The sequence below is a fragment of the Plectropomus leopardus genome, chromosome 6, assembly GCF_026936395.1.
Source record: "Plectropomus leopardus strain MGB_pleo_1.0 chromosome 6, ASM2693639v1, whole genome shotgun sequence".
Classification (NCBI taxonomy): Eukaryota; Metazoa; Chordata; class Actinopteri; order Perciformes; family Serranidae; genus Plectropomus; species Plectropomus leopardus.
Window position 1 is genome coordinate 7,485,728 of NC_142181.1, and position 17,823 is coordinate 7,503,550.

The 17,823-nt window shown below is 41.1% G+C and overlaps 2 protein-coding genes across 2 annotated transcripts in view; one reads left to right on the top strand and one right to left on the bottom strand.

Annotated features, from left to right (window-relative positions):
* Positions 1-17,823, bottom strand: part of LOC121943542 (zinc finger FYVE domain-containing protein 1) — a 70,926-nt gene that overhangs the window by 40,682 nt on the left and 12,421 nt on the right. The window lies entirely within an intron of this gene.
* dpf1 (double PHD fingers 1) overlaps positions 1-17,823 on the top strand; it is a 47,962-nt gene that overhangs the window by 24,374 nt on the left and 5,765 nt on the right. The window contains exons 9-11 of the mRNA XM_088078608.1: positions 12,972-13,091; positions 15,903-16,015; positions 17,288-17,369. Of these exons, the coding sequence (XP_087934734.1) occupies positions 12,972-13,091; positions 15,903-16,015; positions 17,288-17,369 (315 nt within the window). The remainder of the gene's footprint in view (positions 1-12,971; positions 13,092-15,902; positions 16,016-17,287; positions 17,370-17,823) is intronic.

Consider the following 17,823-nt stretch of genomic DNA (forward strand, 5'->3'; position numbering starts at 1 on the left):
GGATCCCAGCTGATGTACTATTTACTTAAAATGAGCAGTGCCATTAAAATTCATGACTGCGCCACATACCATGGTTTTTTTTTTTACTCCTCTTCTTCCTCCCCTCCAAACAGAAGGTTGGAGGTGGAGAGGGAAGGAGGGGGGGAGAGCTGGATATGGGGTGGGGAGGGGGGGTCTCCTTTGGCATTGATGTGATGGCGGAAGGGGTGGGGGAAGAAGAAGAAGAGGAGGAGGAGGAGAAGTGGATGAATAAGGGGGATGTTTACTTTAGAGGTCGGCCCTGCAGTGTCCACCTGAAAATTGGTTTTGTGGAGAGAAAGAGGGAGAGAAAGAGGTAAATGAGAACGAGAGAAGAAAATAGCAGGAATAAGATAAACAGACTGCAAGAGGGACACAAACTGAGAAAAACAGCAACTGTGAATGAATGAGAGACAGACAGAGAGAAAGAGAGCGGTGAAGAGAGAGGGACAATGAGAAAGGGGGGAGGATAGTTGTCATTAACCCCCCCTCAAATCAGAACTGAGATTCAGAGGCCACTTTATCTGGACGGACAGACGGTCCTACGGTGTGGAGCAGCGGGGACGCTCTGAGTGTGTGTGCCTCATTGTGTTTAAAAATGCACACATCATGCATGTGTTTTGGCGTGTTTGTGTGTGCAGCCGAGCTGTGTGAATGTGCTGTATGAGCGATCGTGCCCAACTTTGAATGTGTGTATGTGTGTGACATGTAATTGAGCCCTTTGAAGGTCAGCGTCCCTCTGTTCCTACTCACTATTGTCGGTTGTTGTGGGGTTTTTTTCCCCCTCTCTCCAGTTTTTTTGCCTTGTGTCTCAAAATGGCTTCCCTGTCCTCCTCCCACTGTCTGCAGACAGAGGAGTGAAGGACGAATTTTGATCAACCAACATCAATATAAAACAACACTAGGAACCTAAAATGGCCACTCCCCACTCTGTCTGTTGTCACTCCATATGTGCTCCACTGCCTTGTTTTTCCCCCCTCTCTGTTTCTCTCTACATCTATTTGTCTTTCTCTGGATTTAAAGAATGGTAAGATTCCAGCTCTTGTGTTTATTGCTTTAGCTATTACGTAGCCATTTATAGCAATGTCGCTGGGCAGATACAGATGTGTTTCTCTACTGAGACCAGTCTTTGTCAGTTCACTGGGTATTGCAAGCTGTTAAGCCTCTGTGTCTAATACTGATTGCCACCAAAACTTTTCCGAGCCACCGAATTTGGACTGTGATTTTGTTGGAAAAAGTGGGCTTTATTATTGCTCTGAAAGTTAAATTCATGTTTGTTGATTTATTGCTTCATCTTGCTCTGAAGTGTAATAACAAAGCTTCAAAATAACTTCAAAATTTGAAGTATAGAGGATACCAACTGAGATATCTTTAAAATTATTTTCAATTGGCTCCATTGAAATTTTATGTTAATGAGATAGTTCAGATTTTTTTTAATTGGGGTTGAATGAGGTACTTTTCCATAGTCAATGTATTACATACAGTAGACGGCAGTCAGCACGCCCCCAGTTTGGAGAAGCAGGCTGAAGTCCATGAAAGCTGAGCAATGTACTGCTGTGAATGGGGGGCAGCGACAAAACATCTTTTAGCTACCTAGAAAAAATGTATGTATTTTAAAAATGTATGCTATATTTAGACTATTTTTCCTACTTTACCTTAAGACAGTGATTTACAACAGGCAAAAGAAGCCATAACGCTCACCTCAGAGCCAGACTCCACTGAGAAAAACAGTGATTTAATGTCGTAGAACATAAAAGCTGCTGGTCTAGCATCGGCCTCGAACATTTAATTTGTTTTTGTTATTGTATTATTTTGGTATTTAAAATGGTTTGTTCAAATCAAAAAAAACAAAAAAAAAAAACAAGCTATCTAGTTGATCGAAGCAGCAGCACACCAGGACTTCCCGTGTTCAGTGATCTAAAATGACTTTTTACTGGAGTCTGGTGGTTTTCAGGAGAACTAAAGGCATTAACAGCTTCCCCCCTCAAAATGGGCTGTCTGATGGGAAGGTAAAGTGATGAAAATACTCTCAGGATAATATCCACTCAAACTGATGCTGATGTGTATAAGCAGGACTTTTTTTTTGGTGGCTAAAACATGTTTTGTTGCTGACTTCCATTCACAATATTGTTTAGCTTCCATCACAGACTTCAGCCTGCACCTCCAAAGTTCAGATGTGCTGACTCTCTTTTATTCTATTTAACACACTAACCAAGGATAAATGTCCAGTACAACCCCACTTCAAAAAACCCGAACTATCGCTTTAATGAACATGTGTGCCTAAAATTGCCTATTATTTGTTAGTGTGTGCAGAGTCACAACAAACTGGCTATATGTTTCAAATTCAGAGGGAAAAAAAATATTTTTCTTTCTTAAAATTTGTATTTTTCAGGCTTATTTTGTATAATAACACATTTTTTTCTCTTCTAGTGCAAAAAGTTGTAGATTTTATGCTCATTCATGTAACATTTCTCCACGTCAGATCAGCCCATGTGGAAACAGAGAGCATGCAGAGCATTCTGCATGTCTTCTGAACTTTTCACGTACACCGGCATTCCTCCTCAGTTTTCGATTGGTTGATTGTTGCCGCTGCTGCACGGCGCAGGGAAGGAAGGGAGAATTGGCTGTTGCCTAGCAATCCGGTTGCCATAGATACCACCAGGGCTCCCTCCTAAAGAGTACACTGTTATGTACATTGAAAAGAGAGAGACAGAGAGAAAGAGAGAAGGTAGGAGAGGGAGGGAGGAGAGGTATGGGGAGAATAGAAAAAAGAGGAGAAAGAGAGAAGAAGAATGGAAGAAGTTGAAGTATAGCAGAGAACGGCAGCGAAGGGGGCACAGAGGAGTTCATTAAGGATAACATAAAGAATAGGACAGAGAGAAAACAGACAAAGACAGAAGCAGAGCGAGAAGCAGAGAGTTATAGCAGAAGAAAAAATCTCTTCATGATTCATCATATAGATTCCCCCAGACAGTTGAAATGGTGAAGGCAGAGTAATATCGGAGTCTGCTTCATTTGGTATTCTTTCTTAACATGTGGTGCTGTGGCTTGCCGGCTGGTTGTTTTGTGTTATTCAGTTGTCTTGGCCATGTTTGGATAAGCTCCCACACCACCCCAAATTCACCCTCACCCACCATCCATCCCTGTTTGTCTGCTTGTCTGTTTCAATGTCTGTGACCAACTGTAGCTGTTACTGTAAGTCAGGAGGAGTTGAGGAAATAAGAACAAAAAAATGCAACAGTTTCATAGATGCTGTGTGCATAAATAATTTATACAGTGATATAAATGTCCACATGTGTTTTGGAGTAATGCAATATTGATTTAACTTATGAAAACTTTGACATATTCTCATCTAAACTCAGATAACAGTGCCATTCTTGGGGAAAATCCTCACAAAATGATTCCAGTTTGTTTGAAATAAAATGCTAATTAGTAGTTAGCACAAGCAGTGATAGCCACCATGACTGAACACACAAAGGAAACTGCACCACCTTCAGAAACACAAAACTCCATATTGCAGTGCCAATATGCCACAAATGATAGGATGCAGATTTCCTCTTTAATTCATTCCACTTATTTTAAAAAATTCTCCCTGTGTTTCGCTTTAGGCCAGCTGGTCATTTTTGACACATGACAGTAAGGAGCTCACACAGTATAGTGGACCATGTGAGGCTGGGCACAATTCAAACAGGATTTCACAGTCACATTCCCAGCCGGTTCTCTTCCTGGAACAAAATAGGATTAATTATTTGCATTTTAACTCTTCATCGTCAGGGACATGAGCCCGCATTGGCTAAGTGGCTCTTTTTAAGTGTGTGCAAAATGTGCACAAAGTATGTGCACACACATTGGCTGTGTGTGTCTGTGTGTGATTTCTTTAAATGCATGATTTATGGAGGAGTCAGTGTGTCCGTGTGCGCGTGGGTGATATATTGGCATGTGTGCGTATTCGCTAAATGTGCACGTATCTGCAGAGTCCGATGTACTCTGTGTGTGTGTGTGTGTGTGTGTGTGTGTCTGTTTCCGCGGGTCAGTGTGATTACAAAGCAGCCATAGATCAAGTTTTATTATGCACCAAAACTGCCTCTGTCCTCTTTACTTTGCAATGTCATCTCTGCACACAAGCTCACATTGCAAACGCACACACACCAGCAAATGCATGCATTCAGACCCACAATGCACTGGGAGTTACGCAACCTGCTGACTGGACATGAGTGAAAGTAGTACTTGTGTGTGCGTGCGTGTGTGTGTGTGTGTGTGTGTGTGAGGGTGAGGGGTGGGGTAGGTTTGGAGAGTGTAGGGATGGAAAGGGAGCCGAAATGGGGGGAAAAGCAGAGGAAAAACAGAGCATAGTACTGGCGCAGGCATTAGTGTGACAACAGATGGATTGCAGGAAAGAGTTCCAATTTCCTCTTTGAGAGTAAAGCAGAGGGAAGAGAGGAGAAAAAAATAGATAGAGACCAAATAAGGAAAGGAGAGGGAAAAGATGAAGCACAATGAAGCGCAGAGAAGAGATCGAATCAGAGAGCAGCGTCAATAATGAGAACGCATGAAAGTGCAAAGAGGAAGAGGATGGGAGGAAGAGTGAGAGGAAGAAGAGAGCGAGGGAGACAGAGGGAGAGAGAAAGGAAGCCGGTGACTTTTCATCTGTGACTGACGGTTTCCATCTGACTGCATCTCTGGCTCTTTGTCTGCATAGAAAAAAAACTGAATATGTCTCCTTGAGCATTTGGGCTTTTGTGTGTCTGTGAACACACATTTGTGTGCTCTTAATATGTCCGTTTGTTTCTTGTTAAATATGTGACTGTAATCATGTGTATGTGTGGCTGGACAAGGGTTAAAGGGACTCTCATTCATCATGTTAAAGAGAGCAAGTGGGGGATGGGACAGAAACTGGACGGCAAAAGTTATTATGCTAAGGCATGGCTGTAAATCTCTGTGTGTGTGTGTGTGTGTGTGTGTGTGTGTGTGTGTGTGTGTGTGTGTGTGTGTGTGTGTGTGTGTGTGTGTGTTGGCACTCTACTGTATGTGTGTGGTTGTAGGAGCACGTGCGCTCTCATTGTGTTTGTACGTGCGTGCGCTACTCCTGAGAGGCTCTCCTCATTAAGCAGCGAGGCGACAGGAGTGCAGAGTGTGTGTTTTCACACACCACTGCTCCGATACAACGGGAGCCACTTTTTTCACCTCCCTTCCTTCTCTCCTCTTTGTGCTTCCTCCTCCTCCTCTTCTTCCCTCTCTCTTTCCCTTCTTGCCTAGTTCCTTCTTGGAAACCCCTCCCTCCCTCCCTCCTCCCTAGTCTCTTCTTCTTCCACCTTTGCACCTCCTCCTCATCCTCGCCCCTTCCTCCCAGCTACGACTGCAGTGCTGGAGTGTTTGTTGCTTTGGGTAACTGTGAAGATACACTCTGAAAGTGAAATAGCTCACACTCAACCTTCACTTGTTAATCCCCATCGAAACCTCAGCCTTGATTAATCAAGTTTTGTGTTTTTGTGATAATGGTAGCCACGGCAACTTGCATCTCTGCAAGTCGATGGCTGAGCTTACCTTTATGCGTATCTAAGCGGCAGGAAAAAAACAGACAAGTAGTTTAAAGATGCACATTGAATCCCCTCATTTAGTTTAAATGTGCAAATTTAATATGCTATCATGGTGCAGGCATAGAGACAGAACAATCAGGGAGAAAAGAAGAGAAAATGTAAAAAAGTAAGGTGGAGGAAAAAGTGAGAAAAGTCAACAGGTAGAGCCTATTTGTTTGCATGTGTGTGTGGCAGGGGTAATTCCTTTCGGATGGAAGCACTAAGTTGATGAGGCTTCCACTGCAGCCGGCCAGAGGATGAGATTATCGACCATCCAGAGTCGGGCTGCGGTATTGATTCCAGGTCAAAGTCTGGGAGGGAGAGTGAGGGGAGAGAGGAAGAGGAGGTGGAGAAGTTAGACCGAAAGGAAGATACTGGAGGAGGAAAATGGGGGACAATGCCAGGATGAGGATACAGACATCAGGTCATGACTTTTGTTCCTCTACTTTTTGAAAGTTTATTTATTTTTGTCTTGCTCCTGTTCTTGATTACACACGATAAGGTATCTTACCAGGTTACCATAAATTATATAATCTTCAAATAATTTTTTTTTTTACAATATTTTCACTCGTTTCTATTGCAGTCTTCTTTTAAAAACACTCTGCAACTTTGTACTCAAAATGTCTAAAACGTAATTTACAGAGCTGTTATTGCAGCACAAATAGAGTAACTGCTGATGGCCAATTAAAACCATGCATGTCCAAATTTTCAACTTTTTGCTGCATAGCGTATTATTGTTGGTGTTGCTGTTGCAATAACCACCAGCAGACAATATTGCGGCACACATATATGCAGCAGCTCCTCTTTATTACTGTGTTTGTGTTTTTTACTAATGCTTGTTTTGGGCTGTAATGTTATGGTGTACCTAGTTTACAACAACTCTTCCTAAAAATCAGCAAAACATGCAATCACCTCTTGACTGTGAGCAGATACCAGCAGAGATCATCAGAAAGAGGAGATCAGTTTAGGTTACTAAGTTTAGGCTACTATCCCTGAAGAAAGACAGCAGCGGCGGCAGTGGGAAAGGTGAAAGCAGAAGCAGAGGTAGGAGAGCAGGGCTACAATAAAAACTAAAGACACCAAACCGCACCACTGCTCCTGACCATCCTTCTCGTAAATGTGCAATCCATTTCCAACCAGATGCATGGGCTTTGACTGAGTGTAACATTGCAGCAACGCCCAAAGAACCGCTGCATCCTGATTCTCTCTGAGACATGGCTGAACCACAACATTCCTTATACCGCCATCGGACTCAGGCCACTCAGTGCACGCAGGACATCTGACACTGCTCAGATTGACCTTCAAACACCACATGCACATTTGCAGTGGGTTTAAGAGGTGAAAAACAATAATCCAGATGACATTTTGCTCTCATAGCACGTAGATCTTTCCTCCCTGGCAGAATGACTTACTCTACTTTTACAGTACATTTAGCGATTTAGCGAGTAATCTATTCCGATGGATCTGTTGCTATTCTTCGATAATTCTGAGTGGGTAAATAGCTTTATCTGTCCAAACACCACATGAAGACAGGAGGCAGACTTTGTATATATAAATAATACATGTGTATAAAAAATCTTTGGTGCATGGACACAACTGTCATGGACATCGTTATTCCGATGTTGTTTTGCACAGCGGTGTAATAATAGAAATTGCCCCCAATGGCAGATTGAATTGCATGGTGAAAGCCAGACTTATAGGGAACCCAAATAAACATCTATTATATTGTGCAATCAATATTTAAAAACGATAAGTTAAAGAAAAAACTGCCCTGTCTAGTTCAACTAAAATGATTTAAATTTTTTCAACAAAAAAAAAAGGATCAAGTATTTCCTTTGTGCGTTGTGAACATTCTCCTCGTTATTAAAGCTAAATAAACCATTAAAATACATTGTATTATCTGATAAATGCAATGATGAAAACAGGGTTGTATTTCAGACCTAATGAAAATTTTTTGACATACATGGTTTTCACGTTGACATAGTGCTCTGTGTCTGTGGAATTATTCCAAACAATTATTTCATCCATCTATGATGACGATATATAATCTGAAGGAGCTATGAGTAGAAAATGACAAACATGACACAAGATTTTGTGTCAATGTCCGCTCTCCTTTGTGCACCGTTTATTTTAATTTATTCTTTTTCTTACGCTAAAAAAAAAACATAATTAATCTCAATCTCTCTCTCTCTAAATCTCAATTTGACGAGAAAAACTTTTTGTCATGCCTTTTAAAGAACTGCTTCATCAAATCCCTTTATACATAAATAAGGCACAAAAAAGTTAAAATAAAGTGAGAATTGTAAGAATATACAATTATTTTGCAAAAAGTGGGAAGAGAGGCAAGTGGCAGCTCAGAGAGCGAAATAACAAGGCAAGGTAACGAAGGAGCAGCATGGCGAAGGAAGAGAGAGAAAATGAGATAGGGAGAGAGAGAGAGAAATTATAAGGAGGAAGAAGGATGAGGAAGGGTAGGTGTTGGGGGAGGAAGGGGGGGACGGGGGGTGAGGAGCATTTGAGGATTCATCTCTTGCTGGATAATTCCCAGGAGGATCTCTCTCCAACACTTGAAAGCTGTGAAGTGTGCGGTTCTGCTCATACTCCTCCTGGTAATTGGAAGAGGAGCGGAGGGAAGGGAGGGAGGGAGAGAGGAGAGGGAGAGGAAAGGAGGGTCAGGTAAAGGAGGGAGATATGGAGGTAAGAAAAGAAAAGGAGAGGAAAGGAGGAGGGTGGCTGAAGGAGGTAAAGACAGAAGAAAAGGAGGAGAGGTAAAACTAACGAGGGGGTTAGGAGGAAGGAAGAGAAAAAAAGAAGCACCTGACTTGTGCCATCTTTCTTTCTTCTAGCTCTCATTCTTTTTTTATTTCCACCTGGCTTATATCTGTTTTATTTTTGCTCATTAGCTCACTCCTCTTTATTCTCTCTCTCTCTATCACTGTCCTCCCTCCCTTCCCTCCCTTTGCCGGCGTTGGCGTGTCTGTGGTTGCAGGCGGCTTCTGAAACATGGCCGCAGGCGTTTAATCATTGATGGAGTTTTTTCTTCCATGCAGGCAGGCCAGCGGGCAGCCCCGACTCACTCACATGCGTCAGGACCTGCTGATTCACTCTCTGGGGCCTCCGAGCACGCATACACACACACACTCGCACACACATGCAGGCTCACACGTGCACACAGGCACGACTACAAAGGCAAACAGAGATGCACACACACACACACACACACACACACACCTAAGCGTAGCACACTGAAGACACAGATAAAATGCAGCCTGAATGTGTGTGCGGCTATCCACATGTGTGCCTGTCTAGTTTATCCCACCAGGGACTGAGAGGCCCAATCAGCAGCAGAGAGCCCAAATAAAAGCAGCGAAGATAAAAGCAATTTATTTGACCAGAACAAGAAGACAAAAACGTGTTTGCATTGGCTCCAGGGCTGCACGCCACATATGTCTCTGCAGCTTTATACATCCTTCTGCTAGACTCGGTAAACAGCTGGCTCTGTTGTTCTTAAAAAAGTAAATACACTTATATACTGTATGCTCTTCCAGTATTGTTCTGCTCTGTATTTACTTTATTCCTGTCCCTCAACTATATGGAGCAGGACTTCTTCACAGTTTGCACGTAAGGTGCAATTCTCTACTCTTTAGCCATGCTCATGGTGTGACTCTAGAAATGGTCTAATTCAGACAGACATATCTCAGCAACTGTTGGGTGAATTGCCATGCAATGTTGCACATACATTAAAGGGCTAGTTCAGATCTTCTGAAGTGGGGTTATATGAGGCACTTATCCATAGTCAGTGTATTACACACACTAGATGTCAGTCAGCACGTCCCCAGCTTGGACTACCATCAGGGAAGTGAAGAAATGTACTGCTGTGGATGGGGTTAGCAACAAAACATATTTTAACCTGCTAACAAAGTTTCACCTAAAATAAAATCAATTGTACGCTATATCAAGAATGTCTTCACTGCTTTAACCTGCTGTCAGACATTGATTTCGATAGGGAAATTGAAGCAATTAATCTGCTCATATAACTACCATTTGTATCGAAAACTAACCAATAACGGCTTCCACACAGAAAGGGCTGCCTGTGGCAAGGCAAAGTGGTGAAAATATAGCATACACTTTTATTAGGTGACTCAAATGCATTTTGCTGCTGCCTCTGTCCACAGCAGCACATTGCTTAGCTTCAGTATCGGTACTCCTGTCTGCTTCTCCAGACTGGGGTGTGCCATCTATTATTGGTAATACACTAGACTATAGATAAATACCTCTTACAGCCCCACTTCAAAATATCCAAACTATTCCTTTAACCTCAGTGGACAGGAGCATTTGAGGAATATGTTTGAATGAAGTATTTTGTTCATTTTCAACAATTGTCATGTATAACCCATTTACATTACCACTACAACTACTGAGTGTTGTAGTATTCGAGATTGGTTTCGATCTCAAGACCACCGAGAAGGTGCTAGTTTTGTCTCGGTCTGTCGAGATCTCACAAAATTGAGATCTCCACGATTTAGTTAGTGTTTTAGTGCGTCCTGTACGAAGTTGATTTCAGCAGCTCCTCAGTAAAAAATTCCCACATATAGAATTTACCTCTGCAATGCCTTTGATATATATATATATATATATATATATATATATATATATATATATATATATATATATATATATATATATATATATATATATATATATACATACATGCCAATGCTGTCTACGGTTTGCATGTTCCATATGTATATAATACCAAGTGTGTCAAGCAGTGTGACACTCGCAAAGGTCTTGTCTTGGTCATGACTTGGTCTTAGTTTAGGTGCACTTGACTGCCACACTACTACTACTATAGTAATAAAAATAGTAATAACAATCATGTTTTCAGGTCCTTATACAGAATTCAATATCATGATATCTTTTCAGTGATATGATATCAAAGACCACGGTAAATGTAAATGTAAATGTCATTTTCCATAATGAAACTCTCATAATAAAAAAAAAAAGCTGATCCAAGCAAGGTCTCATATTATTAACGAAAAAGGAGGTTACTGAGAACTAGGAGGATGTGCCATCTGTGTGAGTTGTTATTTTAAGTTACCAGACAGAGCTTGTCTTCATTCATGGTCAAAACATGGTCATATCAGTTCAGCATATCCTTAAAAAAATACTGATTTTACATAGATACATGTGTTGCATAAGATGTATCTGTCGCACTGAAAATCCTTGTGTACATCCTGGTAAGGAGTATATTTTAAGTACATTTGATTATTATTCCTAATGATGGTTAGAGCTGATACAGTCTCTTCACCTTGTTATTCATCACTGCACCACATCAGAAAGTGCACAGCCCAGCAGTGAAGTCCTTTGCAGTTAGATTCTCACAGTATAGATGACAGCCTCTTGCTTTTTTTCTTGCTCAGCGCACTCCTGTTGAATTCTGCAGCAGCAGGTACAGCTCATCATTCCCCACCCCTCCCCTGTTCTCTGTCTGTCTGTCTGTCTGTCTGTCTCATCCTGATCAGAGAGGGCTTTTTTTTATTATTATTTTATTTCTCAGATGATTAAAGCCAGACCCTGTGGAGTAGAAACCCAATCTCCCTCACTCCTCCTTCCCTTCTCACACTCTTCTCCATCAAATTCACCCTCTATACTTGCCCCCTCCCCTTCCAGCCAAACAAAACTCCACCCTGAAATGGATGGATTAATGACCTCTCTCTGTCTCTCGCTCCACACACACACACGCACGCACGCGCACACACACACACACACACACACACACACACACACACACACACACACACCATCACCTACAGCACTGTCTGTCTGTGTGCCTCTGTGTGCTTATCTTTAGTCTTTCTGCAGGATGAATGGCTTTCTGTGCGTGCCTATATGTATAAGTGCGAGCCTACCTGTAATCTCTATTGTATTCACTGTTGCTCTGTGCTGCCTGGTGAGTCATTGTGCAGGAGCCGTCCAGTGCGTTACATCTTAGAGAAGAAAGCGCACATACAAAATAGTCTGCAGTGGTTATGTGATTGCTTCCATTAAAGTGATTATGCAATCAACAGCAGCAAGACTGGCGGGAGGCAGACAGACAGTCAGACAGACAGACAGATGGGGATGTAGACGTGGAATGCATACACACACACACACACACACACAGCACTCAGGCAGGCAGGGGGAATTTCTCTCTTGTTAATAATCATTATGAAACGGCTTCACGTGGAGCGCTTGCCTCTCTGCGCTCAGCATGACGGCAGGTCTGTCCCAGCAAAATCCCAACGCACACGCTTACACGCTCATTCTCCTTTCTTTCCTCCACTTCTTCCTCCTCCTCCATCCCTGAAAATATTTACCAAACCCCAGGGGCTTCCAGCAGACACCCCTCTCTGTGCCTCCCTCTCCTTGTACCGAGTTGAGTCTGGGTTTGGTGAGTCGCAGGCTCCAGCGCAGGCCTGCATCAGTGCTTGTTTTTACCAAAGCAAACAAATGGAAAAGGAGAGCGAGGTAGACAGAGCGCGGTGCCCAGCTGGGATGGTGCGCAGTATGGCAACAGGGACTTAGTTACAGATCTCCTTTCTTCTTCTTTGCTTTACATCTCAATGTTTTACCTCTAATCACTCGCTGTCAGTACAGTTCTCTGTGTTTTTCAGCACATCTTGGTGATGGCCGCTCTGTTGATCTTACTTTCACAGTCTTCCTATCTCCAATGTCTAGAGACATTGACATTTCATAACAGTCAGTGCATTTACATGATGTTAGAAAAAGTCAAATTGTTTTAGTCCGACTAAAAATGGACTTTTTACATACATGCAAATACGTTTGTCCAAATAAATTTGTACTTGGTCAGATTTCCCAAAGTCGAACTAAAATAACATGTGGTTGGCGGTTTATTTACTAGTTCATGTATATGCCTCAACCAGACCTGAACTGGCTGAGACGCTCTGCATATGCTCCATAGTCGCATACGCACCAGGTTTTGATGCATAAAAAAAAAGGGGAAAAGAAAAGTAAAAAAAAAAAAACCAAGACTAAGGTATCAACCGCACCAACAAATTATCCATATTTTTACTGTTCAACATACAACCTGCTTTCTGATTGATAACTTGTTTGGTATGTTGGTCAAACGGAAGAAGGTCAAATAGCAACTAGCTGAAAGGAAGCATAATGTCACCTACTGTGGCCGAGTGGGACATACTTCCATTAATAAATCGATTCTCCCCTGGTGTTTGTATACTGGGACAAGGACAGTAGTCCAGTTAAATGGCCCCACTGAGCTCTAGCCAGAGATTTAACTGTGCTTGTAAATGTACTTAGTAAGTTGAAAGTCCCACTTTTCATTACCTGCCCTCTGTTTTCTTTTCCTTCTTCTAGCCAAGAAAGCACCGGACGGCTCAGTGATCGCCAACGGCTACTGCGACTTCTGCCTTGGAGGCTCAAAGAAGACTGGCTGTCCTGAAGACCTTATCTCCTGTGCGGACTGTGGACGCTCAGGTAGGGCACCGCTGAAGGGGATGATTGGCAGGAGGAAGGCGGTCCTCTGTTGATGCACAGTTTTGAAGTGTTGCATTTGTTGAGTATAGATTTCGTATTTACTATATAAATAAATGCAAGTTTTGATTCCTGTTACGCTTAAAATGGATGGACCATACCAGTGTTTTTGTTGTTTTAGCCCATCTACTACAAATCATGTACAGTATCCTTATTAATAGACATCTGCTGTAATGTTTTAGATTTCCAAGGTATTTTCTCACCTTCTAAGCAGCTAGTGTTTTTTGTTTGTTTGTTTGTTTTTTTTAAATGCAGTTTGGAAAGCAATTTGCAGAGACATGAAAGTGACCCCAGCAAGCCATTTGTTTTAAATTATAGGGACACCTCACTCTATTTGTGTTTTTTAGCAGTGAGCTTAAAGGAACTGTTCATCCTAAAATCAAAAATACATATTTTTCCTCTTACCTGCAGTGCTGTTGACCTGTCCACATTGTTGTGGTGTGAGTGTTAGAAGATATTGGCCGTAGAGATGCCTTCTCTCCAATATGATGGAGCTAGATGGCACTCGGTTTGTGGTGCTCAATGTGCCAAAAAAATGCAGGAGGAAGCGTACATCTACAGCTAGCTCACCTAGCATCATTTACCTAACAAGACGTTATTAATGTTAACATGTTGCGTTGCCTGTGCAATCATACAGTTGACCAGTGTTGTTTGGTAGAAAGGAAATAGTTCTCCCATGAAACCACTTACAACAAAGACTGTGGATTATCTTGAAGAATGGGGTTAAGGTTTCTGGAAAGAGACGATGCTTTTGAGTTTTCCACATGTAGTTTCTGGCACTTTGAGCACCAAAAGTCACGTTTCATCTACTTCAGTTATATCAGAGACAAGGCAGACATCTCAACAGCCAATATCTCCAACATTATCAATAATGTAACTTGATAAAACAAAAAACATACATGATCTTATCCCTGTTTTGCATTCTCTTAAGTTATTCTCTGCAAGTTGATTTTCCTCCTGTATGGAAAGGTATAGAAACCCTTGGCTGCCTGAAAGGTAGAAAACACATTAAAACTTCTAAAACGATATGACATGCTTTGGAAAACAGTGGCTATAAATGTAAAATGTACTCACATCTTCTTTGCAAAAATAATTTCACTTTCCTCAAACGCTTTTTATGCTTGAGGAATTTAAATCGACTTTATAAGCTTATTTTTAAAACATCAACACCTAACAATAAGGTGCTGGCTCATATACAATATGATCCATTTCTCATGAGTGATAACACTATAAACATAGCTGGGAACAGGATTTTGTAAAATTATGTACAAAATAAAAAGAATCAAATTAATAAATCAAATTAGATAAAAAAATTTAGATATTTAACAAATTGCATGAGGCTCCCAGTATATGCAATAAACACGATGCTATATGCTCTGCAGTATGTTAGACTTGCAAAAACACTACTGCATTTTATGTCAAACTACTGTTTCCAAAGTCAGAAATGAACTTTTCACGCTCAGTCTGGCACTTGTTTTCATTTAAAGTGGTCATGTCACATTGATCACAGTGTTGTCAAACAAAAAGACATTCCTTGGCATTTAAACATGAGTGGATTTAATAAAATGTAACCTTGGTGTGACCTTCTTGTCTGACCATAACACACAAAACTGTTTGGGATCGTGTCTGCTGCACGCCTTTCAGTCCTGGCTTGTTGTACAACAACTTACTTTACAATTGTGATATAAACTTTTATATATTTCTTCTTTTTAAACCATGTGCCATGTGCTGCAAGGAGTTTAGATGAGTTTGTGAGAGAATGGTCTCTTTTAGTATGTATTTTGGTTGTGAATGGCTAACAGTAAATCTTATTAGAGTAGAGTTCAAGTATAATTTATTATTATTTTTTTTTATGGTTGTATTTTTTTCTCATTATAAATTCCTTTTGTTTTGGTTTGTGGGATGTGCTTGTATATTCTGGTTATATGTATACATGCAGAGATTGCACTGTATATGGTGCAGAATTTGTGTACTTACTACTTGATTGCATGTACTGTATACATTTTTTTCTCCATGTGTTTTTTTTTCATCTGAAAATAAAAAAGCAGAACTAAAATGATGTACGTGATTTGTAGTGAATGGGCTGCAGCATGCAAAACACTGGTATGGTCCTCTTCTTTATAACCACTCACAAAGAAGACAAATGGAGGTCGAGAACCGAGGATGACATAACATTATTTCTACTGTCGTGATCCTGGGAACACAGCAGCGCAGTACACGGGAAAAAAAAACTGTAATAACTGTAGTATAAAGAGAGATAAATTCATTTCAAATGGGAAGAGAAGTGGATAACAATGGAAAAGGACAAACTATTTTCCTGATGTACCTTCAATTTACAACCAGTATTATTGAAATTACAACATTTTTTGTAGTTCTCAAGATCAAATCAAAAGTAATTTATGGTAGATTTTATCTGATGTGACTGAAATCCTGTTGTTAAATGTTAATTTTGCCAAAATCAAGATTTTTTATTATAAATACAGGGGAAAAAATGCTCGTGACAATATGAAATACTGTATGAAAATGCTGTCCAAACATTCCCAAGTCATGTCATGTTCACATCTGTAACCTACCACTGCTGAATTCCTCCTCAAATATAAATAAATCACCCGTATGGAGCAAACAAGATGACAGATAGATAGAATAGGTAGATGATGGATGACTGTCCTCAAAATACAGAAAGTGATGGTGAAAAACATTGTGTGGGCGTGTGCGTGTGCGTGTGCGTGTGTGTGTGTGTGTGTGTGCACTCAGGCCACCCGTCCTGTCTGCAGTTCACAGTGAACATGACGGCTGCGGTGAGGACTTATCGCTGGCAGTGCATCGAGTGCAAGTCCTGCAGTCTGTGTGGCACCTCTGAGAACGACGTAGGATCTCACTTTATACTACATGTTAGCTCTGAACACATGTGGCTGCACACACACATACACAAACACACGCACACATGCATACACACACGCTGTAGCAGGTAATACTGGAAAACTTTAAAATTCATTGCTTTAATTTATGTTTTATACAATGTTTTTTGGTAGTGCAAGTTTATGGGATACAGATATTTATGCTTAAATGAATCCACTTTTTTGAACAGTGATCCAGCAGCTAATTAAGATTCACTGGCTTGTTCACAGATGCGTGTATGAAGGTTTGATCCCTCTGGCTAAAGGTTGACCACTGGGCTATTCTGCTGCCGAATTGGTCCCACAGGGATGAAACCTATTTCAACCCATGAGAAAATTTCAGAGATATACGAGCCCCTGTTACACAAGGATTGTCCTATAGGGCTGCTACTGAGTCCCTTCTTCATGCCGCCTTTACATTTTTACACAGAACCAAACAACAATGGCATCATACTACTCCTGTGTGTGATTTTAAACAGCATGCTGGCAGTGCAGAATCAAAAGTGGAGTGACAGACAACAACATCTGCATCAAGAAATATACCATACAAGTCAGCCGCCCTTTCTATCACAATCAAACATCAGTGGCCGCTGTTCTTCTTCAAGTTAGCCAAGATTGGCCGGCTACGTTTATGCTTTTCTCAGTGTGCAATTGTGTGCTCATCATTAGAGGAGTATTACCCAAAAAGTCCAGTAGAGGGCTCCGCCTGTATCAGAACTAAGGTTACAATATCGTAACCTTTCTTACTACCTGCATTGCCAGTTTAAAGACAAGACAACTTGATCCCCATCAATCCACGACATTCCTGCCTCAAACAGACAGTGTTTGTCTGTTTGTGTCAAGTGTCAACCTTGAATACTTGCTGTACTTGCTGTTCTTCAATCCTGAATTGGTATTTACACAAACTGTAGCGCAGACAAAACAAAAAACAAAAATCACAGCTCAGATTATTAATGTATCTTGCCTTATGAGAGTATAGAATGATATCTGTGAAGGTCTGTTGTTGTTGATTCTCAATTTGTTACTGTCCAACAGAATAAAGTCCAGATGGTCAACAGTGATTCAAATGTATGATTGGGTTCTCAATCGCAAAAACAACCAAGGGATATGCATATCACACCTCTACCCTTTGATTTATGTTTAAACAAATCCATATCTTCAAGTACCATACACAATAAATTCATGCTCTTTCAAAACCCACAATATAACATCTGTTTTTCTGAATATTCTCCTCTGTTCCAGGACCAGCTGTTGTTCTGTGACGATTGTGACAGAGGCTACCACATGTACTGTCTGAGCCCCCCCATGTCTGAACCACCAGAGGGTACGTATAACAATGAGAAGAGTACAAGCATCATAATCAAGACATAACTCTCTAAAGCTCTCATATCAATGGCTTCTAAACCTTTATTTGGTCAGACTGCACGGCCCAAGAAAACTCATCTGAGAACATTTTTGTTTTTTACAGAATTATGTAACTGTCTGTACTGTGGGTGGGGAGACAATCACAGTGAGGAGTGTGAAACCTGCGGTCAAACAATCAGACTATCTCTGTCCTGACATTTAGGTACTGAAAATGTAGCAAGAATTTAACCCTTGGGGCTCCTTATGAATCTGCATCTCTCCGTTATGTGGGAACATCATCGTTGTGTTGGTCCTGATAGTGTGGCTACACCTGCTCAAATTTAACTCATTTCCCAACAACACATACAAGATGGCTGCCATAGGATGTTTGATGGTGTTGTCATGGAAATGAGTAGTGGGAAAGATAATCTGTT